Genomic DNA, 14,896 nt, shown 5'->3' on the forward strand with positions numbered 1-14,896 from the left:
AGGAAAAAAAAAAAAACAACAAAAAACAAAACCACAAAAAAACCCAAATCAGGCATATTTCTCTCTGTCTGACTCTCACAAGGTTGGTTTTCTTCTATTTAACTAGAACCTCAGACTGGTATTTCTCTGCAGTCCAACACTTCACACCACCTACTGCCTTCAGGAGCCCATCTAACAGACGATTCATCTTTCAGCCTGTTCACACCTGCACAATTACCGTAAGTGGAAGAAATTTCCTCTATTCTACAGCAAACAATGGAAAGGATTGCATTTACTTTTCTGCTCAAAACCAGAAAATGGTTGCTTTCAGAGCAGGTTATGAAAGTCCCCACATCTCAGGTCAGAAAAAGTTTGTGTCACATGAAGGTGATGACGTGCTGTCACTCCCCACAGCTGGTTAGTTACTAAGAGCTGTGATAGTCCTGTCCTAGAGATTCAGTTTTCTTCCTCAAACAGATTCTAAACCATAGCATATTTTCCACTGCAGAAGAAATACATTTTAATGCCTAAAAATGACGCAGCTCAGCTTCTCACCTGACTCTGTGATGAGATGTAGTATTTTACCCTGTGTCCAGCTACAGGCAGCCAGCACACAATTAGAAGAAACAGCAATCCTTGTGCACTAGCACATAATGACATTAAGAAAACTCCCCTCCTGATATGGTATGAGACACAGGTGCCTAGTGGGACTTTCACCCTGCTCTGAAGCATCCCTTTAGAACTGAGCTTATCAAGGTAAACTCAATCTACTCACCGATTTCACTGGAATGAATAACCATCTAAAATTAGGCACACACTTAAATTCTGTTGGGCTCAGGCTCCTGGATTAACTGCAGACTCAGTCTCTCCCAGCACTGCACTCAACAGTGAGCTCCTTCCCACTCCATCCCCACCCATTCGAGACTTCAGGGAATGTTGCCATGGATTTCCACGGGACACAAAAGAGTCCATATTGGAAGAACCCTGTTAAGGTTGCTAGGCATAAATATTGACTTAACGGCTTTTCCGCCTTTTTTCTTTTTTAAGAACAGATTTGTTGGCCATGGCTGGAAAAATAAAATGATGGAGTATGTATGATTCACTCTGGCACTCACACAAACATGCAGATCAGTTGGCTGGCAGCTCGTTCCTCTGTTAGCAGAACATCGCTTCTAAAATGTGTCATTTTGTTTTGGCAGCAAGAGTGTCCAAGCCCACAGACAGAGAGATAAAATCTCCTACCTTCCATGTACTTCACATGGGGACTGCTGACCTTCCTCAACACAGAACATTTGATTAATACTTCCAACTGCTTTTCAGTTGAAACACACAGAAGGACTGACAGGAACCTGCAGATGTTTCACACTAAAAGCCCAGCCCAGAAACCTCCCTTCTCGCACCCACTCTCCTGGGTCTGCTGACATGAGAAATGACTGCAAAACAAACTGCAGGTAAAACTTTTTATTTTAAAGTCTTTTCAATACAGGCTGTTTCACAGCCAATAAATACTGTGACAGAAGGTCATATGGGAAGTCAACAGCAGAAGTGAGAGAGAACCCAAGGGTTTTGGTCACTGGATTCATGATTTCATCACCAGGTTCTGCTTCCTATAGCACTCCATGTAGAAACTATAATCCTGAATTTTTAAAATGTTATTTAAAATTACTTCAACACATGACATCATTCAAACCCTTTTCCATATTGATTCTTCCAGATCTGCCTGCAGGACTGACAGGGGGACAAACCTCCATCAAGGTGGCCTGAGGGTACAAAGTGCGTGTGATACTTGTGCGTACCAGTCCTGGACATGGCCAACATAGTCTCTGACTGTCCCTAAAAACCTGCTTACCACATACAGAGGCATGAGCAACTCACCTGAGATCTAGCAGAGGCTGCACGGAGTATATTCAGGATTCCTCAGTAGACCCCCATTTGACATACAACCAGGGGAACTCAAGGAGAGTTGCATTTCACAGCACCTGGCAGATGTCTGCCAGAAATCAAGTACCTCATCAGGAGGAAGACAAAATTCTAATGTTTAACATAGGAGGAGAAAGTCCAATGTCAGACAAGAGATCCTTCTCTAAAGGATCACAAGGAGTTTGCTTGCACTTCTGCTAGGCACGGTGCCCTTTGGGATTTCTATCCCATCAGAGTTTAAGCACTCCCCAAAGGCATAATGTAAAACCAGAAAGGGAGACCAGGATCAGTACACATGCACATTTATATTTGCTTTGCATTCATTCTCTGTGGCTCTGCATCTTCCTCTCAGGCAACAGGGACCAATTCCCTCTGCCAGGCATCCTCTGTGCACATCCTCTTCAGAAGTGGTTGTTCATGGCACATTAAGGCTGAAGCATCTCACAGCCATGCAGGGTAGCCCAGGGCTCTGGCATCCTACCCGCTAATTAGACAACACACAAACTAGCCATCCTCACTTAGTATTAAGCTACCAGAAACAAAAGCAATTACACCTAGATACCTTTGGAGCTTAGCAACAGCTGCTCAGGATCCAATCCACCTCTCAAATCTATTTTTACTGGCAGCTTTTGAAGCAGAGGATTCATTGAACAGAGGAACAGGTTGATATCCCCTCTCCTCAACTGTAGGCAGATCCAGTTTGTTATTTTCTAAGCGTTTCCTTGGTGGCATATACAAATTCAATACTGTGTCTGCTAGCAAAGATGTCTATTTTCAGAATAAATACAATGACATGTAAAGTGTGTATTAGCAACAGCTAAGCAGTAGGCATCAGGAGATAAAAAAGGAAAAATCTCTCCTGAGGTCCTAAAGTGCATAGGACAAGAAACTGAGTAGATCTAATTGTATGAAATTAAGGAATTTTCCACCCACTCATGCTCCTGTCCTTGCAGCTGGAATAGCACAGCCTGGGTGCTGCCTCCTGGTTTCTCAGGAAATTGTTTGCAGGGAACAGAAATGTTTCACAGCACAGAAGCAAGAAATAACCTAAATGATTTCTCTGCTCTAGTAGCTTAGGTTCCAGGCTGATGCAAGGCAATCCCTACTACATGCCAATATTGCTGCTCTTATACCCACACATGAGTATCAGGGGACAAACCCATATAGACAAAGACTGTTTCAAGCTGCCAGTTATTGGCCACAATTACCTGGTTGAGCTTTATGACAGGTTCTCAATAACATTACACAGCAAGACAACATGCTGCATTTATCACTGGGTTTACAATGTACTGAGCTGATATGGGTCCAGTAATGGGAAGGCAACTGCAACAAATGCTTGTAGCTGTTTGGAGCCCCATTTATGTCCCTCCACTGAAAAGGCTCTCCTCTGCCTACTGAGATGGCTGTTGGCCCTTGAACCTGCTCCTTTGGCTTTGGCTGTCTGAACATTTAGTTCAGAAGTATCTAGTTAGCTTTAAAGATTTCGGATCAGTTTTGTTACATGGTGCCCAGATGATCAGCCATCAGCTTCTACGTGACCAACAACTGGAGCAAGAAGTCCCACTAGGGACAGCAGTGCAGCAGGAATCAGATTGCCCCAGTCCAACCCAGGCTTCTGTATAACTGTACTATCTATAATTCAATGAGTAGAAAGGTACTTTCAGAAGTTTAACAGGTTACATGAACAATCCTGAAGTTATCAATCTCTTTCCATTACTTAGCAAGAAAGTCAGGGGTGACAAGTTCAGATCCAAGTGTCTTAAGTCAGGTGACATGAATCCTACCTTTAGGGCATAGAATGAGGAAGAGGTAAGGATCAAGACTCTAATGACTACACTGAATTCACACACAGAATTCATAGCAGTTGTGCTGACTTTTTCTTATCCACATCTTCCAACCACAGTCAGAAGAAAATTACACACCATGGACAACCCTGATACAACAGAAGTTTCCCTGGGAAGTCACTTCCAGAAGTGTCAGGGGTACCTCTCAATGCTACAGGCTGACAACATTACCTATAACAATCCACAGCATGCCTAATTTGTTTTAGAGCAGTTAGTGTATAGACTGTTTTAAGCACTTGGAAATAATAACCCTGCTCCTGCTCTCCTAGAAGCCAGTGACCCAACTGCTGACATTATTAGTGGATAAGGTCTTTTCAGGGCATCATAGATTTTACTCCAGCCTAACTCCTCTTATTTCCCACTTTGCAGTCATCTGGCTAAATTAATAGAAAAGGAAACCAGAGCATTTTTCAAAACATGTTCAGCATCATTTAAACTCAGATGATCTTGTCTGCCTGTGATGGGCTGAACTACCTGTCAGTCACAGCTGTCAACCACTGTTCCTGCTTCTTAAAAGCAGGCGTTTAATCGAAGCAAAGAAGCAGAAGTGAAGGTCTGATACTTACTTTCTCAGGACTGCAATTTCATTCTCTATGCTGCTTTCCTTCCCCTTCAGTGCTTTCTTGGGAATGCACTTGACTGCAAAGAGTTTCCCACTTGCTCTCTCTTCAGCCAAAACAACTTCAGAGAACGCACCCCTGAAAAAAGAAAAGTAAAACCCCAGTTTTAAGTGGTGTCTTTTCTTTGGCAGCTGTTAACTGAAACATAACCATCGAATCTAGTTCTTCTAGTGTCTTTTGATAGCTGCTCTTGTTAATCATAGCAATGGCACTATGAGCATCTTTCTTTGCCTTTACAAACATATGTAGTCATTCACATTCACACAAAACACTAAAGGCTTACCAAATACAACAATTTTAATAAAGAACCATAGTCCAGAAGAGGTGTGAGCAAAGCTTGAAAATCAGAAAGCACCATTTCCACACACAGGGGCATGGACTATTGTCCGGCTGCTGACTTGATGGATGATGTACTCTCCCCCTTCCTGAAGTTTTAGGATGTTTATTTCACATAGCAGCAAAGTCCCTAGGACTAAATGCTGCACCAGTGCCCAGAGTGCTCCCAGTTTGTCAGTGACAACAAGAGGTTAAGGCCTCCTCTTTGGCCCTCCCTGGCAGCCCAGAGTATCTCCTCACCGTTGGCTCAACCCTGACTCAGGCAGGGAAACAGCGTCAGAATTTCTCTATGTACACAGAGTTATTCCACAACACAAACGGCTCTGTGTGTAATCGCTGAAGCCAACGAATCGGATTAAATCACAAGTCCAAACGTTGGCCTTAATAGCAGCCTCCCTGTGGTTACCCCAGAGAGGATTACACAAATAAAGAAACTTCATCACAGCAGCCAGTCACTAATTGCCAGGAGTGGGCAGTGCCTCCCCTTCATTAGGTTATTCCATAACAGTGTATTATTTCTTGCACTCTCATCGCTTCTTCCACAGCATCTGGATCTTACTGAGGAGAAGCCAGGAAAATGTTACAGTCAGTGCTATATGCACCTTTTTTTTTTTTATTTTTTTTTTTTTTCTCTGTTCTCACAGTGTTTTCTGAGAATTTGAGCATCATTCAGACAATGCTGGTCTGAACAGACCTTTGCTCTGGCATTTGGGGCCAGTCTAATGTTTCAGTGCTCATTACTGGTTTAGCAGCGAGGTACTGGGCAAGACAGAGCACTGGCCTGACAAGGAACAGAAAATCTTTGCTCCTGTTCACCAAAACCTCCTCCTGAAGCAGCTGCTTTGTCCAACAGACATCAGAGGCAAGGACTTGTCTGACTAGATCACACTAGCTGAAGGATCCACCAGTTGAAGGACCATATTTTATTTATATAAAATAAAAAGAGGCAGGACGCTTTTCTTCATTTTTTTTTTTTTTTTTCACCCCATCGGTAGATTATTCTGCTCTTCTATGTAGTGCTTTGTGAAAAAATCTTGGGAGCAGTCTGAGCAAACACAACCACACTCCAGTTTGCTCTTAAAAACACTAATGTTTGATCACAGTCTCATCTGGCTATCACCAACTTTCTCTGACTTTCATTCCCCACAACTGCTGCTTATCTAGATGTGGCTAAACAGAAGCATTTCATTTCCTGGCCAGGTTTTTCCTTTTTAAGTCATGCACTTAGATGACACAACCAAGTGGCTGTGACCTCACCAACAGTTCCTGAGTTGCGAAATGACCCAGTGAATCATTAAGCCTGTGGATAAATGGATAAACAAAAGGAAGAGGCTGCTGCTTTGGAAAGTGCCTGTTTATCCAGAACCACTTTTGTACCCAGCAGCAACAGGGAAATGGTGACAGGAAGCTTAGGAATGGATGAAAAGACTTTTGCAAGCTGATACGGTGGATGTTTGACAGCTTGTCTACATGTGGCAGTGACCTTCTGAACCAAGAATGTTTTGCCTCATTTTTACCAAAAATGATAGTGTCTGACCACATTTATGCCACTCTCAGTACAGGAACAAGTTGCTGTTTTCTGCTTCGTGTATAATCTATGATGGCACATCAGAGCATCATGGGCTCCAATACAGAGTCCACGCAACTGATTCTAATGGCTTGCACAGTCGAACCACCCAAAGTGTTTTTAAAGACCTATGCTTTGCTTTGCTATTATCAACAGTCATAGTCATTTGATTCATCAGATGGGGCTTTCATCCTGACCCTCATGCTTGGGACACTCAGACCAGAACCGCAATAAAATCCTTTTACTGGAAAGCCCTAAGACCTCTCAGTGCTTATCAACTTCAGTCGCAGACTGGGGTGCTCAGAAACTCACAGAACTGCTCCCAGCTATATTTCATGAACCCCTTAGGCCCCATCTGCTTAAGCTTTCAACACTGCACTTCACTCCAGCTGTGTCTTGAACAAGCGTTTTGACTTCATTTAAATGCTGTTAAAAGCAGCACATTCATGACAGTTGTTTACCGATCACACAGCTCCCCCAGCGTTTACGATAATATAAAAAAAACAGAGAGATCCCATCCCAATCTGGATTTCATTGCTGTTCTCAGACAACAAAATAAAGAAAATCCCTTTATATCCATCTACGCAATAAAGGCAGCTTTGGAAATGCTTCTATTCCACCTGGCTTCACCATTTTGCTGGATTTCCTTCTCCACTTACCAGGACAGCCATGGTGTTCGATAGTTGGAAACCGCCTCTGTGAATTTAAATGAATTTTTTTCAGGGGCTCCGAAATACTCATAAAAACCAATTTGATATCTCCTTAACAACCTTTCTCATTAAAGCATGAAATAAGCTGAACCTCAGCTGAAGTGTTCACCCACATGTCAACCCTGGGCACTGACAGGGTGCTTTTTTACGTCAAGTTTTATATGAGGCCATGGCATGAAATTGCTGGTGCTGGGAAGAGCCCGCAGGCGAGGTGTCGGGAGCTCTGGGGTGGATCTGCTGGGAAGGCAGGAGGGAGATGCTAGGCAGTCTGCACTGTCCTGTGTGCTATATATGTGTTCACAGAGCAAGGAGGAGGGGGAAAAGCAACAAGTCAATGGACAAAAGAAAGATAAGCGAAGTGCTGGAAGGAAAGAGAAGGGAGGGAACAGGTGCAGGTAGGGATCAAAGAGCTAAACACAGACTGAGAGGAACAAACTGTATAGGACAAGAAGAAGGAAATGGTAGCAAGGAGAATCAGCAAGGAAAAGGCACCAAAGACACTTCTGGAGTCTGCAGGAGTCAGGGGAGAATCAGAAATAATAGTGAATATATGGGCAAGCAACTGTCACAATTTCAAACACATAACTGAATTCATCCACCCTTAATGATGCAGTCCAGCCCCCACTAAACCCCTCTTGACTCACACATGAATAGATAAATAACAGAGGGAAAGTCAGAAAGACAAGACTGCTCATTTTCTTGCTAACAGCAATATGTCCTACAGCAAATTCTCTGCTTCCTCAAAAAAGTTCCACAGAACTACCAACTTGGCAGGCTTGCTAAAGACAATTTCTTCCCCTAAAGAATTACTCTGGCCTTTAAAATCAGGACATTAATGAAGAAATTTATCTATACAAATTTATTATAATTCTTTATTGAGGGTTAAAAATTGATTGTGTACAAAGTTCAATAAAGATGTTTGGTTTTGGAAAATGTTGAATTTTACACCAAAGTGACAGGATTTTTTGTGAGAAGGACATGGTTTCCATTAAGCATCATCAAGCAGTGTTACATGATAAAGAGGGGGAAAAAAAATGATACGGGAGATGTTAGACAACCAGAATGCTACATGTCTGCAGCTCAGATGGGGCTCTGGATTAAATCCCCACATTTCCTGCAAGGTACTGTATGGTCTGCATAATGACGTGATGTTTCCAAGACCCATCATTTGCAACCCATATGCCAGTATCTACATGGTCATCACACCAAGCCAGAAAGAGATTCAGAAACCTCTTGGACAATCTTGTATTTTGAATTATGACATTTTAGCTGAAGTTTCATGCATGGAAAAACACAATTTCTGTGAAGGACATGAGCAAACAGGGATATTTTTTATTCTGTGAAATACAGAGGAAGGTGTTTACTCTGAAAATATCTGAAGGAGTTTTATTCTCCTCTCCCCCAGAATATATGGTCCAAAAAAGTTTACTCACACTCTGATACAGATTTAACAAAAAAAAAAAAAAAGAAAAAAAAAAAAGGAGAATAGGTTAATTGGTTAAAAGTTATGATTTTAAAGGTGTCTGCAATTGTTGGGATGTCCCATTCCCTTTAGCTGGGAAGGAGGTTATTCCAACCTTTCCAACATGCCTGGGGACCCAGACTTCACCCCTCTGAAGAGGGGCTTCAAAACCCTTCAGGAGCTTTCCCTGTCCTGCCTGTAGATTATAGCAGACAAATAAAAGATGTGTCATGGTTTTGAGAAAGTAGGACAGTGGCGGAAATGGGTAAGAAACTTCTGCAAAATTAAGCCACCTTCAGCTGCCAAAATACGTGTGTGGCAACAACCTATTTTTGAAAGTTTTGACCATGTTATCATTTACCCTAGAGGACTGACTCTTTTCAAACTTCTGATTAAGACATGGAATAATTTTATGATCTAGATCATTTTTATATGAAATAGGAACAATGTAACAGAAGGAATGAGAGGTTAAATGACTTGACAAGTGACATTGACATAATGGCAAATTCTAGGTTTAAAGATTAGGATTTCAGGATTAACACTGGAATATGTACAGCATTCATACCCAAACAGACTGGATATTTTATTGGAAAACAGTGGCTGCAAGGCTAAGCCATCCTGCAGATCAAAGCAAAATAAAGGCCGTATAACTTTTTCCTTCATCTGTTTGAAATATAATTTAATATGAACACTTAATTTCTGAAATACAATGAACAACATATACCATGATAGCAAATATGTTGTCATTCATCAAAAAAAAATTACTGTCACAAAGATACTGACAAAATGAAGACAGAGAGTTGATGAAGGGTTCAAACTTAATTTTTCCATTTGCAGAGACCTCCATGTTGAGCATTTTTCCACTGCATTGGCAGGTGCTCTGTCATACTAAATCAGCAGACATAGTCAGGAAACAGATTTTACATCTTTGGGCTGTGTATAGCTAATGTTCTTAATTATAACCCAGTTGTCTTTCTGTGTATTTTGCCCCAGCCAAACCATGGGAAAAAAAATAGCGAATACTCATCATTTGAAAAATATACCATGTCCACCGTGAAGGTCACCCTGAGATGGGATACCAACTGAATCAAAGTGCGACCACCCAAATGAAATAAGGTCATTCCTGTAGCGTGGCTTCAGCAAACACATACCAATTCTGCTCCTTGACTCCCCAAAGAAAGGTGAGTTTGAACTGCATTACAGAGGTGCGAAATAATCTTCTCTGGCATTTTCACAGCTTCTCCCATGGACCTCAAGGATTTAACTGTGGGATGAGCTCAAGCTCTGTGTAACTAGCACATACCAGGGAGATTCTGGTCCCACAAAGTAATTTTCTACTAAGCCATTTTTCTGCATAAGTCATGTTCTATTTCTTTATATTGCACTTTCTACTCAGTCATTTCTGTATACGCATCCTCACCCTCCCCAGTTCCAGACCCATCCCAACATAAACCCAAACTAAGGCTGGAAATAAAGTTTTTTTACCGCAAAGTCATGTCCATGAATGTCCTGAGGTCTGTTTGAAAATGAATTTACAATTAAATTTTCAATAGCTCAGCGACATCTGAATGCAAAGTTAAGAACACAGAAGTGCAGAGGGTGTTTCTACCCAGTCAAGAGAAAAGGAGAAGGCTCTGGGGACTCTTACAGGTAGTGCAGAAGTCAAATATCCCTGTACATTCCCAAGAGCTGAACTTAAATTTACAGGAAAAGAAACATGCTTCCTAATCTGTTTGCAGCCATCTATTCTTTAGAGGACAAATGCTTTTTCTAGTTATTTTCATTGATCAAACACTGCATTAACAATAGTATTTTCAGCCTCGCTGCTCATTTAACTCCCACTAAGCCACCCAGCCACAAGTGAAAATGCTGTATTTTACCCTGGGGCTCGGTGAGTGTCTGCTATAACACCAGACATGGCCTTTCCCTGGGCTATGTTTGACACTGGTTCCCCTCCCCAGGGCTGATCCTGATCCCCATGGAGATGCCTGATGCCTGGGGCTGCTATTACCCATTACAGATGATGAACAGCACTTCCAATTGTGCCAAAATGCTGTTGCTATAACCTGATGGACAAACAACAATGGCAAGGTCCAAAAAACACTCTTTGCTGCGTGTTCCTGTAGCAAGGAGCTCCTTTCTGGACCACTCATGTTTCTCTGTGACCTGAGCCACTGCTCAATGCCCATACCCTCAGCATTTTGTCCAAGCTAGAAGGTACATTAAGATCACTGGGATCTTCCAACAAGCAGCTGCTTCACCAGTGTGAGAGGAACTTGGGAATCACCACACACAGGGATGGGCAGCACATCCTGAGCTCCAGACTTCATCTCTCCAGCCTCCTTCCTGCTCCCCCCTCTAACATAATCTTTGGGAGAGAGAAACCACATCAGTACACAGGTTTCAGCTGAGACTTATAGCCACAACCATAACAGACACCCCCAACAATATCATATCTCAGGTAGAGCTTCTTCTTTCTCCTCCAGTACGGAGCAACTTGCTGCAATAGAATGAGCAGCACAAAGCTTTCATCTCGCATAGTCACCAAAAGTGTTTGGATTTAACTTCTATTTCTTGGAGTACTATTATCTACAATTACAACAACAGCTCAGTGTTTTGACAGTTTTTGTCACCAGGGTCAGCTGCAAGAATTTTAATGCCAATTTGAGGCTTATCATTTCTTCTGTTTTAGCTACTCAATATTTTATACTCTCAGGAAACAAAACAAAACAAAACACACAAAAAAATACAATTAAGATTGAAAATACATGTCAGCTGCTTAAAGGAAAGCTACTTAGAAGAGAGAGACTTCTATGAAGTCAGAAAACACCAATTTAAAGTTGCACATTATAAAGCATGAAATAATGACAATATAGTCAAGGTGTTTTCCTTCACACCCCTGACTCTTCCCCTGGACCAGCTTCACCAGAACACAATCACCTTCTTAATGGGCAACAATCATTTTCACCCAAGGAAAAGTTGCTGGAAACCATTTAAAGCATTCTATTGCTGAAATTAGTTCTTCCAGGATGAATTTCAAGATCACAGCAGGGCACAGCACACACTACTAGTGCACCTTGCCACTAAGAAACGCCCTTCCCTTCCTTCAAACATGATGTAGTGAGGCATCAGCAAAGGTGCCACACTGCTCCCTTGCACCCAGAGCACCTCTCCCTGCCCACCACCACCACCGAGCCAGCTCAGCTCCCGCTTTGAGGGCCAGCAGGGAAACTCCACATTTGAGACCTGTGTTGCAAGGCAGGCAGGAGAGCAGAGCTGGGACGGCTTCCAGCCACGCGGGTGAGAAATCCTGCGGTGCTTGGGGCGCTCCCGCTCACACACCAGCAGGGTGAAGGCTCTGAAGCACAAGGCCAAGGAGGCTCCCAGGCAAGGCAAGCCATTACGTGCAGAGCAGAGTGAGGCATACGGGCTTCACTGCCATAAAACTTAGGTTCAGAGATGAATAAACCACATAAAGCACAGAAATTTATCTAAAAATAAAAGTTTCTGCAGAATCTCTTTCCTTTCTGAGATGAACTAATTTGTTTTAGCTGCCTGGTGTATGCTAATTTAATAGGATGCTATGCAGTCTGTTCTGAGACAGTGATGCATGAATGCTAAAAAGGGAAACTAGCCCGGCACAGATCCCCAGTCATGTTTGTTATTACAGTCCTCTTCTTTCCTGAACTGTTTGCTCCTTTCTGATTAATCCTGACCCCTATTAGAAAGGAAAGTACTGTCTTTAAAGGCCTACTACCTTTATATTACATCCTCCACCACAATCACAGTAAAGCTATCCAGAATCAAAAGCAAAACATACAGCTTTCTGTATTGAGCTCTTCCTTCCATTATAAACTTCACAAATGAGCTGTTAAGCAGTTTATTTTCTCCACTGATGATCGCTTTCTTTCCAAAGTGAATATTTAAGTACCTTTTTTCCACTTTCATCTTATAAGACAAAAGGAGCTCATTGTCTCCAGGGTTTATCTGATGGCAGTATTCTCACAAGGAAATAACCTTTCTTCTAATAATGACCTCGAACCTTTCTTGAGGCATAAGTGATTTCCATAATTTTTTTCAAAGTGTTTCCCTGTTCTGACACTGATATATGCAGGGTCTATTACAATACATCTGATTTCTGGACATCTTATCTGGCCATATAAAGCAGATTACACCAATTTGAAAAAGCATGTTTCTTCTTCTTCCTCCACATGGAAACTTAAGAAAATATCTGGCACACCATGGCACTCTCCAAGAGGCAGGATCAATTAAGGAACAACTAGGTGGCATTGCATCTTCTAAAACAAAGCAAAGATAGTGCAGACACTATAGTTTTGCTTGCAACAATTCCTATGTTCCTTTTAAACAGAAGGATGATGAAACTAGCAACTGCCTAAAGGTCAAATAAATTTGCAGTTGTGTCTAAAACACGGGAAGCTCCCATTTAGCCAGGAGTTTTGCCTAAAGGTGTCTGGAACTTCACAAATCCAAGCTGCCAAAGTCTGCACAGTACCTTATTCCTTCTGGTGGTATTTATCTCTCTACAAAGCAAAGACTATCAGTTCTGGTGGTCTTTCTCAGTGATCGTGAGCAAATGATTGTATTACTTGACCTGTGATTTTCAAACACCGAGCCTGTCTTTCATGAACTGTATGGACCATTTTACAGATGAGGGTCCTGAGGAACAGGAACCACATGGATCGATTCTTGTTATTTAATTTTTTAAAAGCTGGCAACTTTGCATAATATAAAAGTGCACACTCCTTTTGTACTCAGAGAAGCATCTGCAACAGATGATTACATGCTATCCAAAAATATACCAAGGGCAGCACACTATGACTCTGTAGGAATCCTTAAACGCTGTCAACCAAAAGTCATTTGCTGCCTTACTCTGGACAAAGAGATCATCTAAGATGCCCAGACATTAGCGCCAAGATGCCCATCAGGCAGCTGCAATTAAGTTAGATGAATTCCAGCCTTAGGATCTGGTCTTTCTTCAAGAGAAACCAGGGTCTGAACACCCAGAATGAAAGTCCTCTGACCACATCTACAAGTGTGCTGTTGACATCTAAGCTATTCTCCCCATGGCTCCTGTTATAGCTAAGAGATGGCCAATACAGCCGTGCTGGGGTAACTATCTAACACGGGTCAGATGAGCCGCACCCTAAATACATCTCTTGATCTTGACTGAGGGCAAAGGGAGCCTAGGGGGAGAGATGAAGATGTCCACAGTGTGAACACTTTGTAGGTTAAGACAGACAAATCTCCTCCCCAACTCACAGGACCTGAGTATGCAGAATAACCACATACTCAAAACGAAAGTAGGACTAGGACTTGGAAGGCTTCTACACTCACAATCACAGCATAGTTCCTGCCTATTCTAAGGACAAATTTAGATTAGCTAATCAGACCATGAAACCAAGGCACACCTAGACTCTGCCTTTTCCAGTTTAATCATTTAGACCCAACCTACACCCCCCTGTCAGGAAGTGCTCACATTGAACGTGATGAGCAGCCACTGAAAGAGGAGGCCACAGGGTGCAGAGATGTCACAAGCACAGCTGAGCAATTCCCAGCGTGCCCTTCTGTGCAGCTATGAAACTCTAATTGGCTTGTTCTCATCCTGTTGTTACACATCCATCCCGTCCTGCATATCTATTTTAAATATTTGGACTAAAAATGATATGTATTTTCTATCCTCGCCCACTCCAAGTTGTAGCTTAGAATTAAAAAAAAAAAAAAAAAAAAAAAAAAAAAAAAAAAAAAAAGAGACAGACACATGATTTAGTACAATGCAATACAAATTGTTTCATAGCTCAGAACTGAGCTCTGGTAGAAAAACCCATCGCAGGATATCCACAGGTCCATCTGCAGCCTTACTTCCAATGGCCACCTCTTAAAACATTAGAGGAGTGTTTGCTTTCTTACTCCCCGGCCTCTTCACTCATGTACCCACATGTAGTTTCATGTCTGAGCTGAGGTACATTAAGAAACCTTAGCAAACTGGTTTGTCTAGTAACCAGCAAGCTTGAAAATAAACATTTTGGCAAAGGTTATTTCAGTGTAACTGTGTACAGAAGTTACCAGGCACTTCTGAAACCCAGATACTTCTGCAAAAAGAACTGCCACACACTTTCTATGTATACAAGCCCCAGACATTCTCACTCAAATCTCAATGCAAAAAAAGCTTTTCCTTTCAGCTGCTGTTGATGAGGAATTTCTCCATGGCCCTATGTTTAATGTGCTGTGTTGAGACTGAGGTTATTCACAAAATAGAGCACCAACACAACTTTCCTCCCATAAACTTCTTGTCATGAGCCTTCATACTGCTCTGAAGGAACATTTTTTGACGTCATAGAGTTATGCTGAGATATACTGATATTTCCAAAATTAAATTCCCCATGAGATGTGAGGAACAAGGAGCTGCACCAGCTTCCAGCCAAACCATGCCAAGCCTG

At 42.1% G+C, this 14,896-nt stretch overlaps 1 protein-coding gene across 3 annotated transcripts in view; it reads right to left on the reverse strand.

Annotated features, from left to right (window-relative positions):
• Window positions 1–14,896, reverse strand: part of CAMK1D (calcium/calmodulin dependent protein kinase ID) — a 230,979-nt gene that overhangs the window by 126,297 nt on the left and 89,786 nt on the right. For all 3 annotated transcript variants that reach the window (XM_032985872.2, XM_032985871.2, XM_032985870.2), the window contains exon 2: window positions 4,310–4,441. In XM_032985872.2, coding sequence (XP_032841763.1) covers window positions 4,310–4,441 — 132 coding nt within the window. The remainder of the gene's footprint in view (window positions 1–4,309; window positions 4,442–14,896) is intronic.

This window comes from Tyto alba, unplaced genomic scaffold, assembly GCF_018691265.1.
Source record: "Tyto alba isolate M040663 unplaced genomic scaffold, T.alba_DEE_v4.0 Super-Scaffold_2, whole genome shotgun sequence".
NCBI lineage: Eukaryota > Metazoa > Chordata > Aves > Strigiformes > Tytonidae > Tyto > Tyto alba.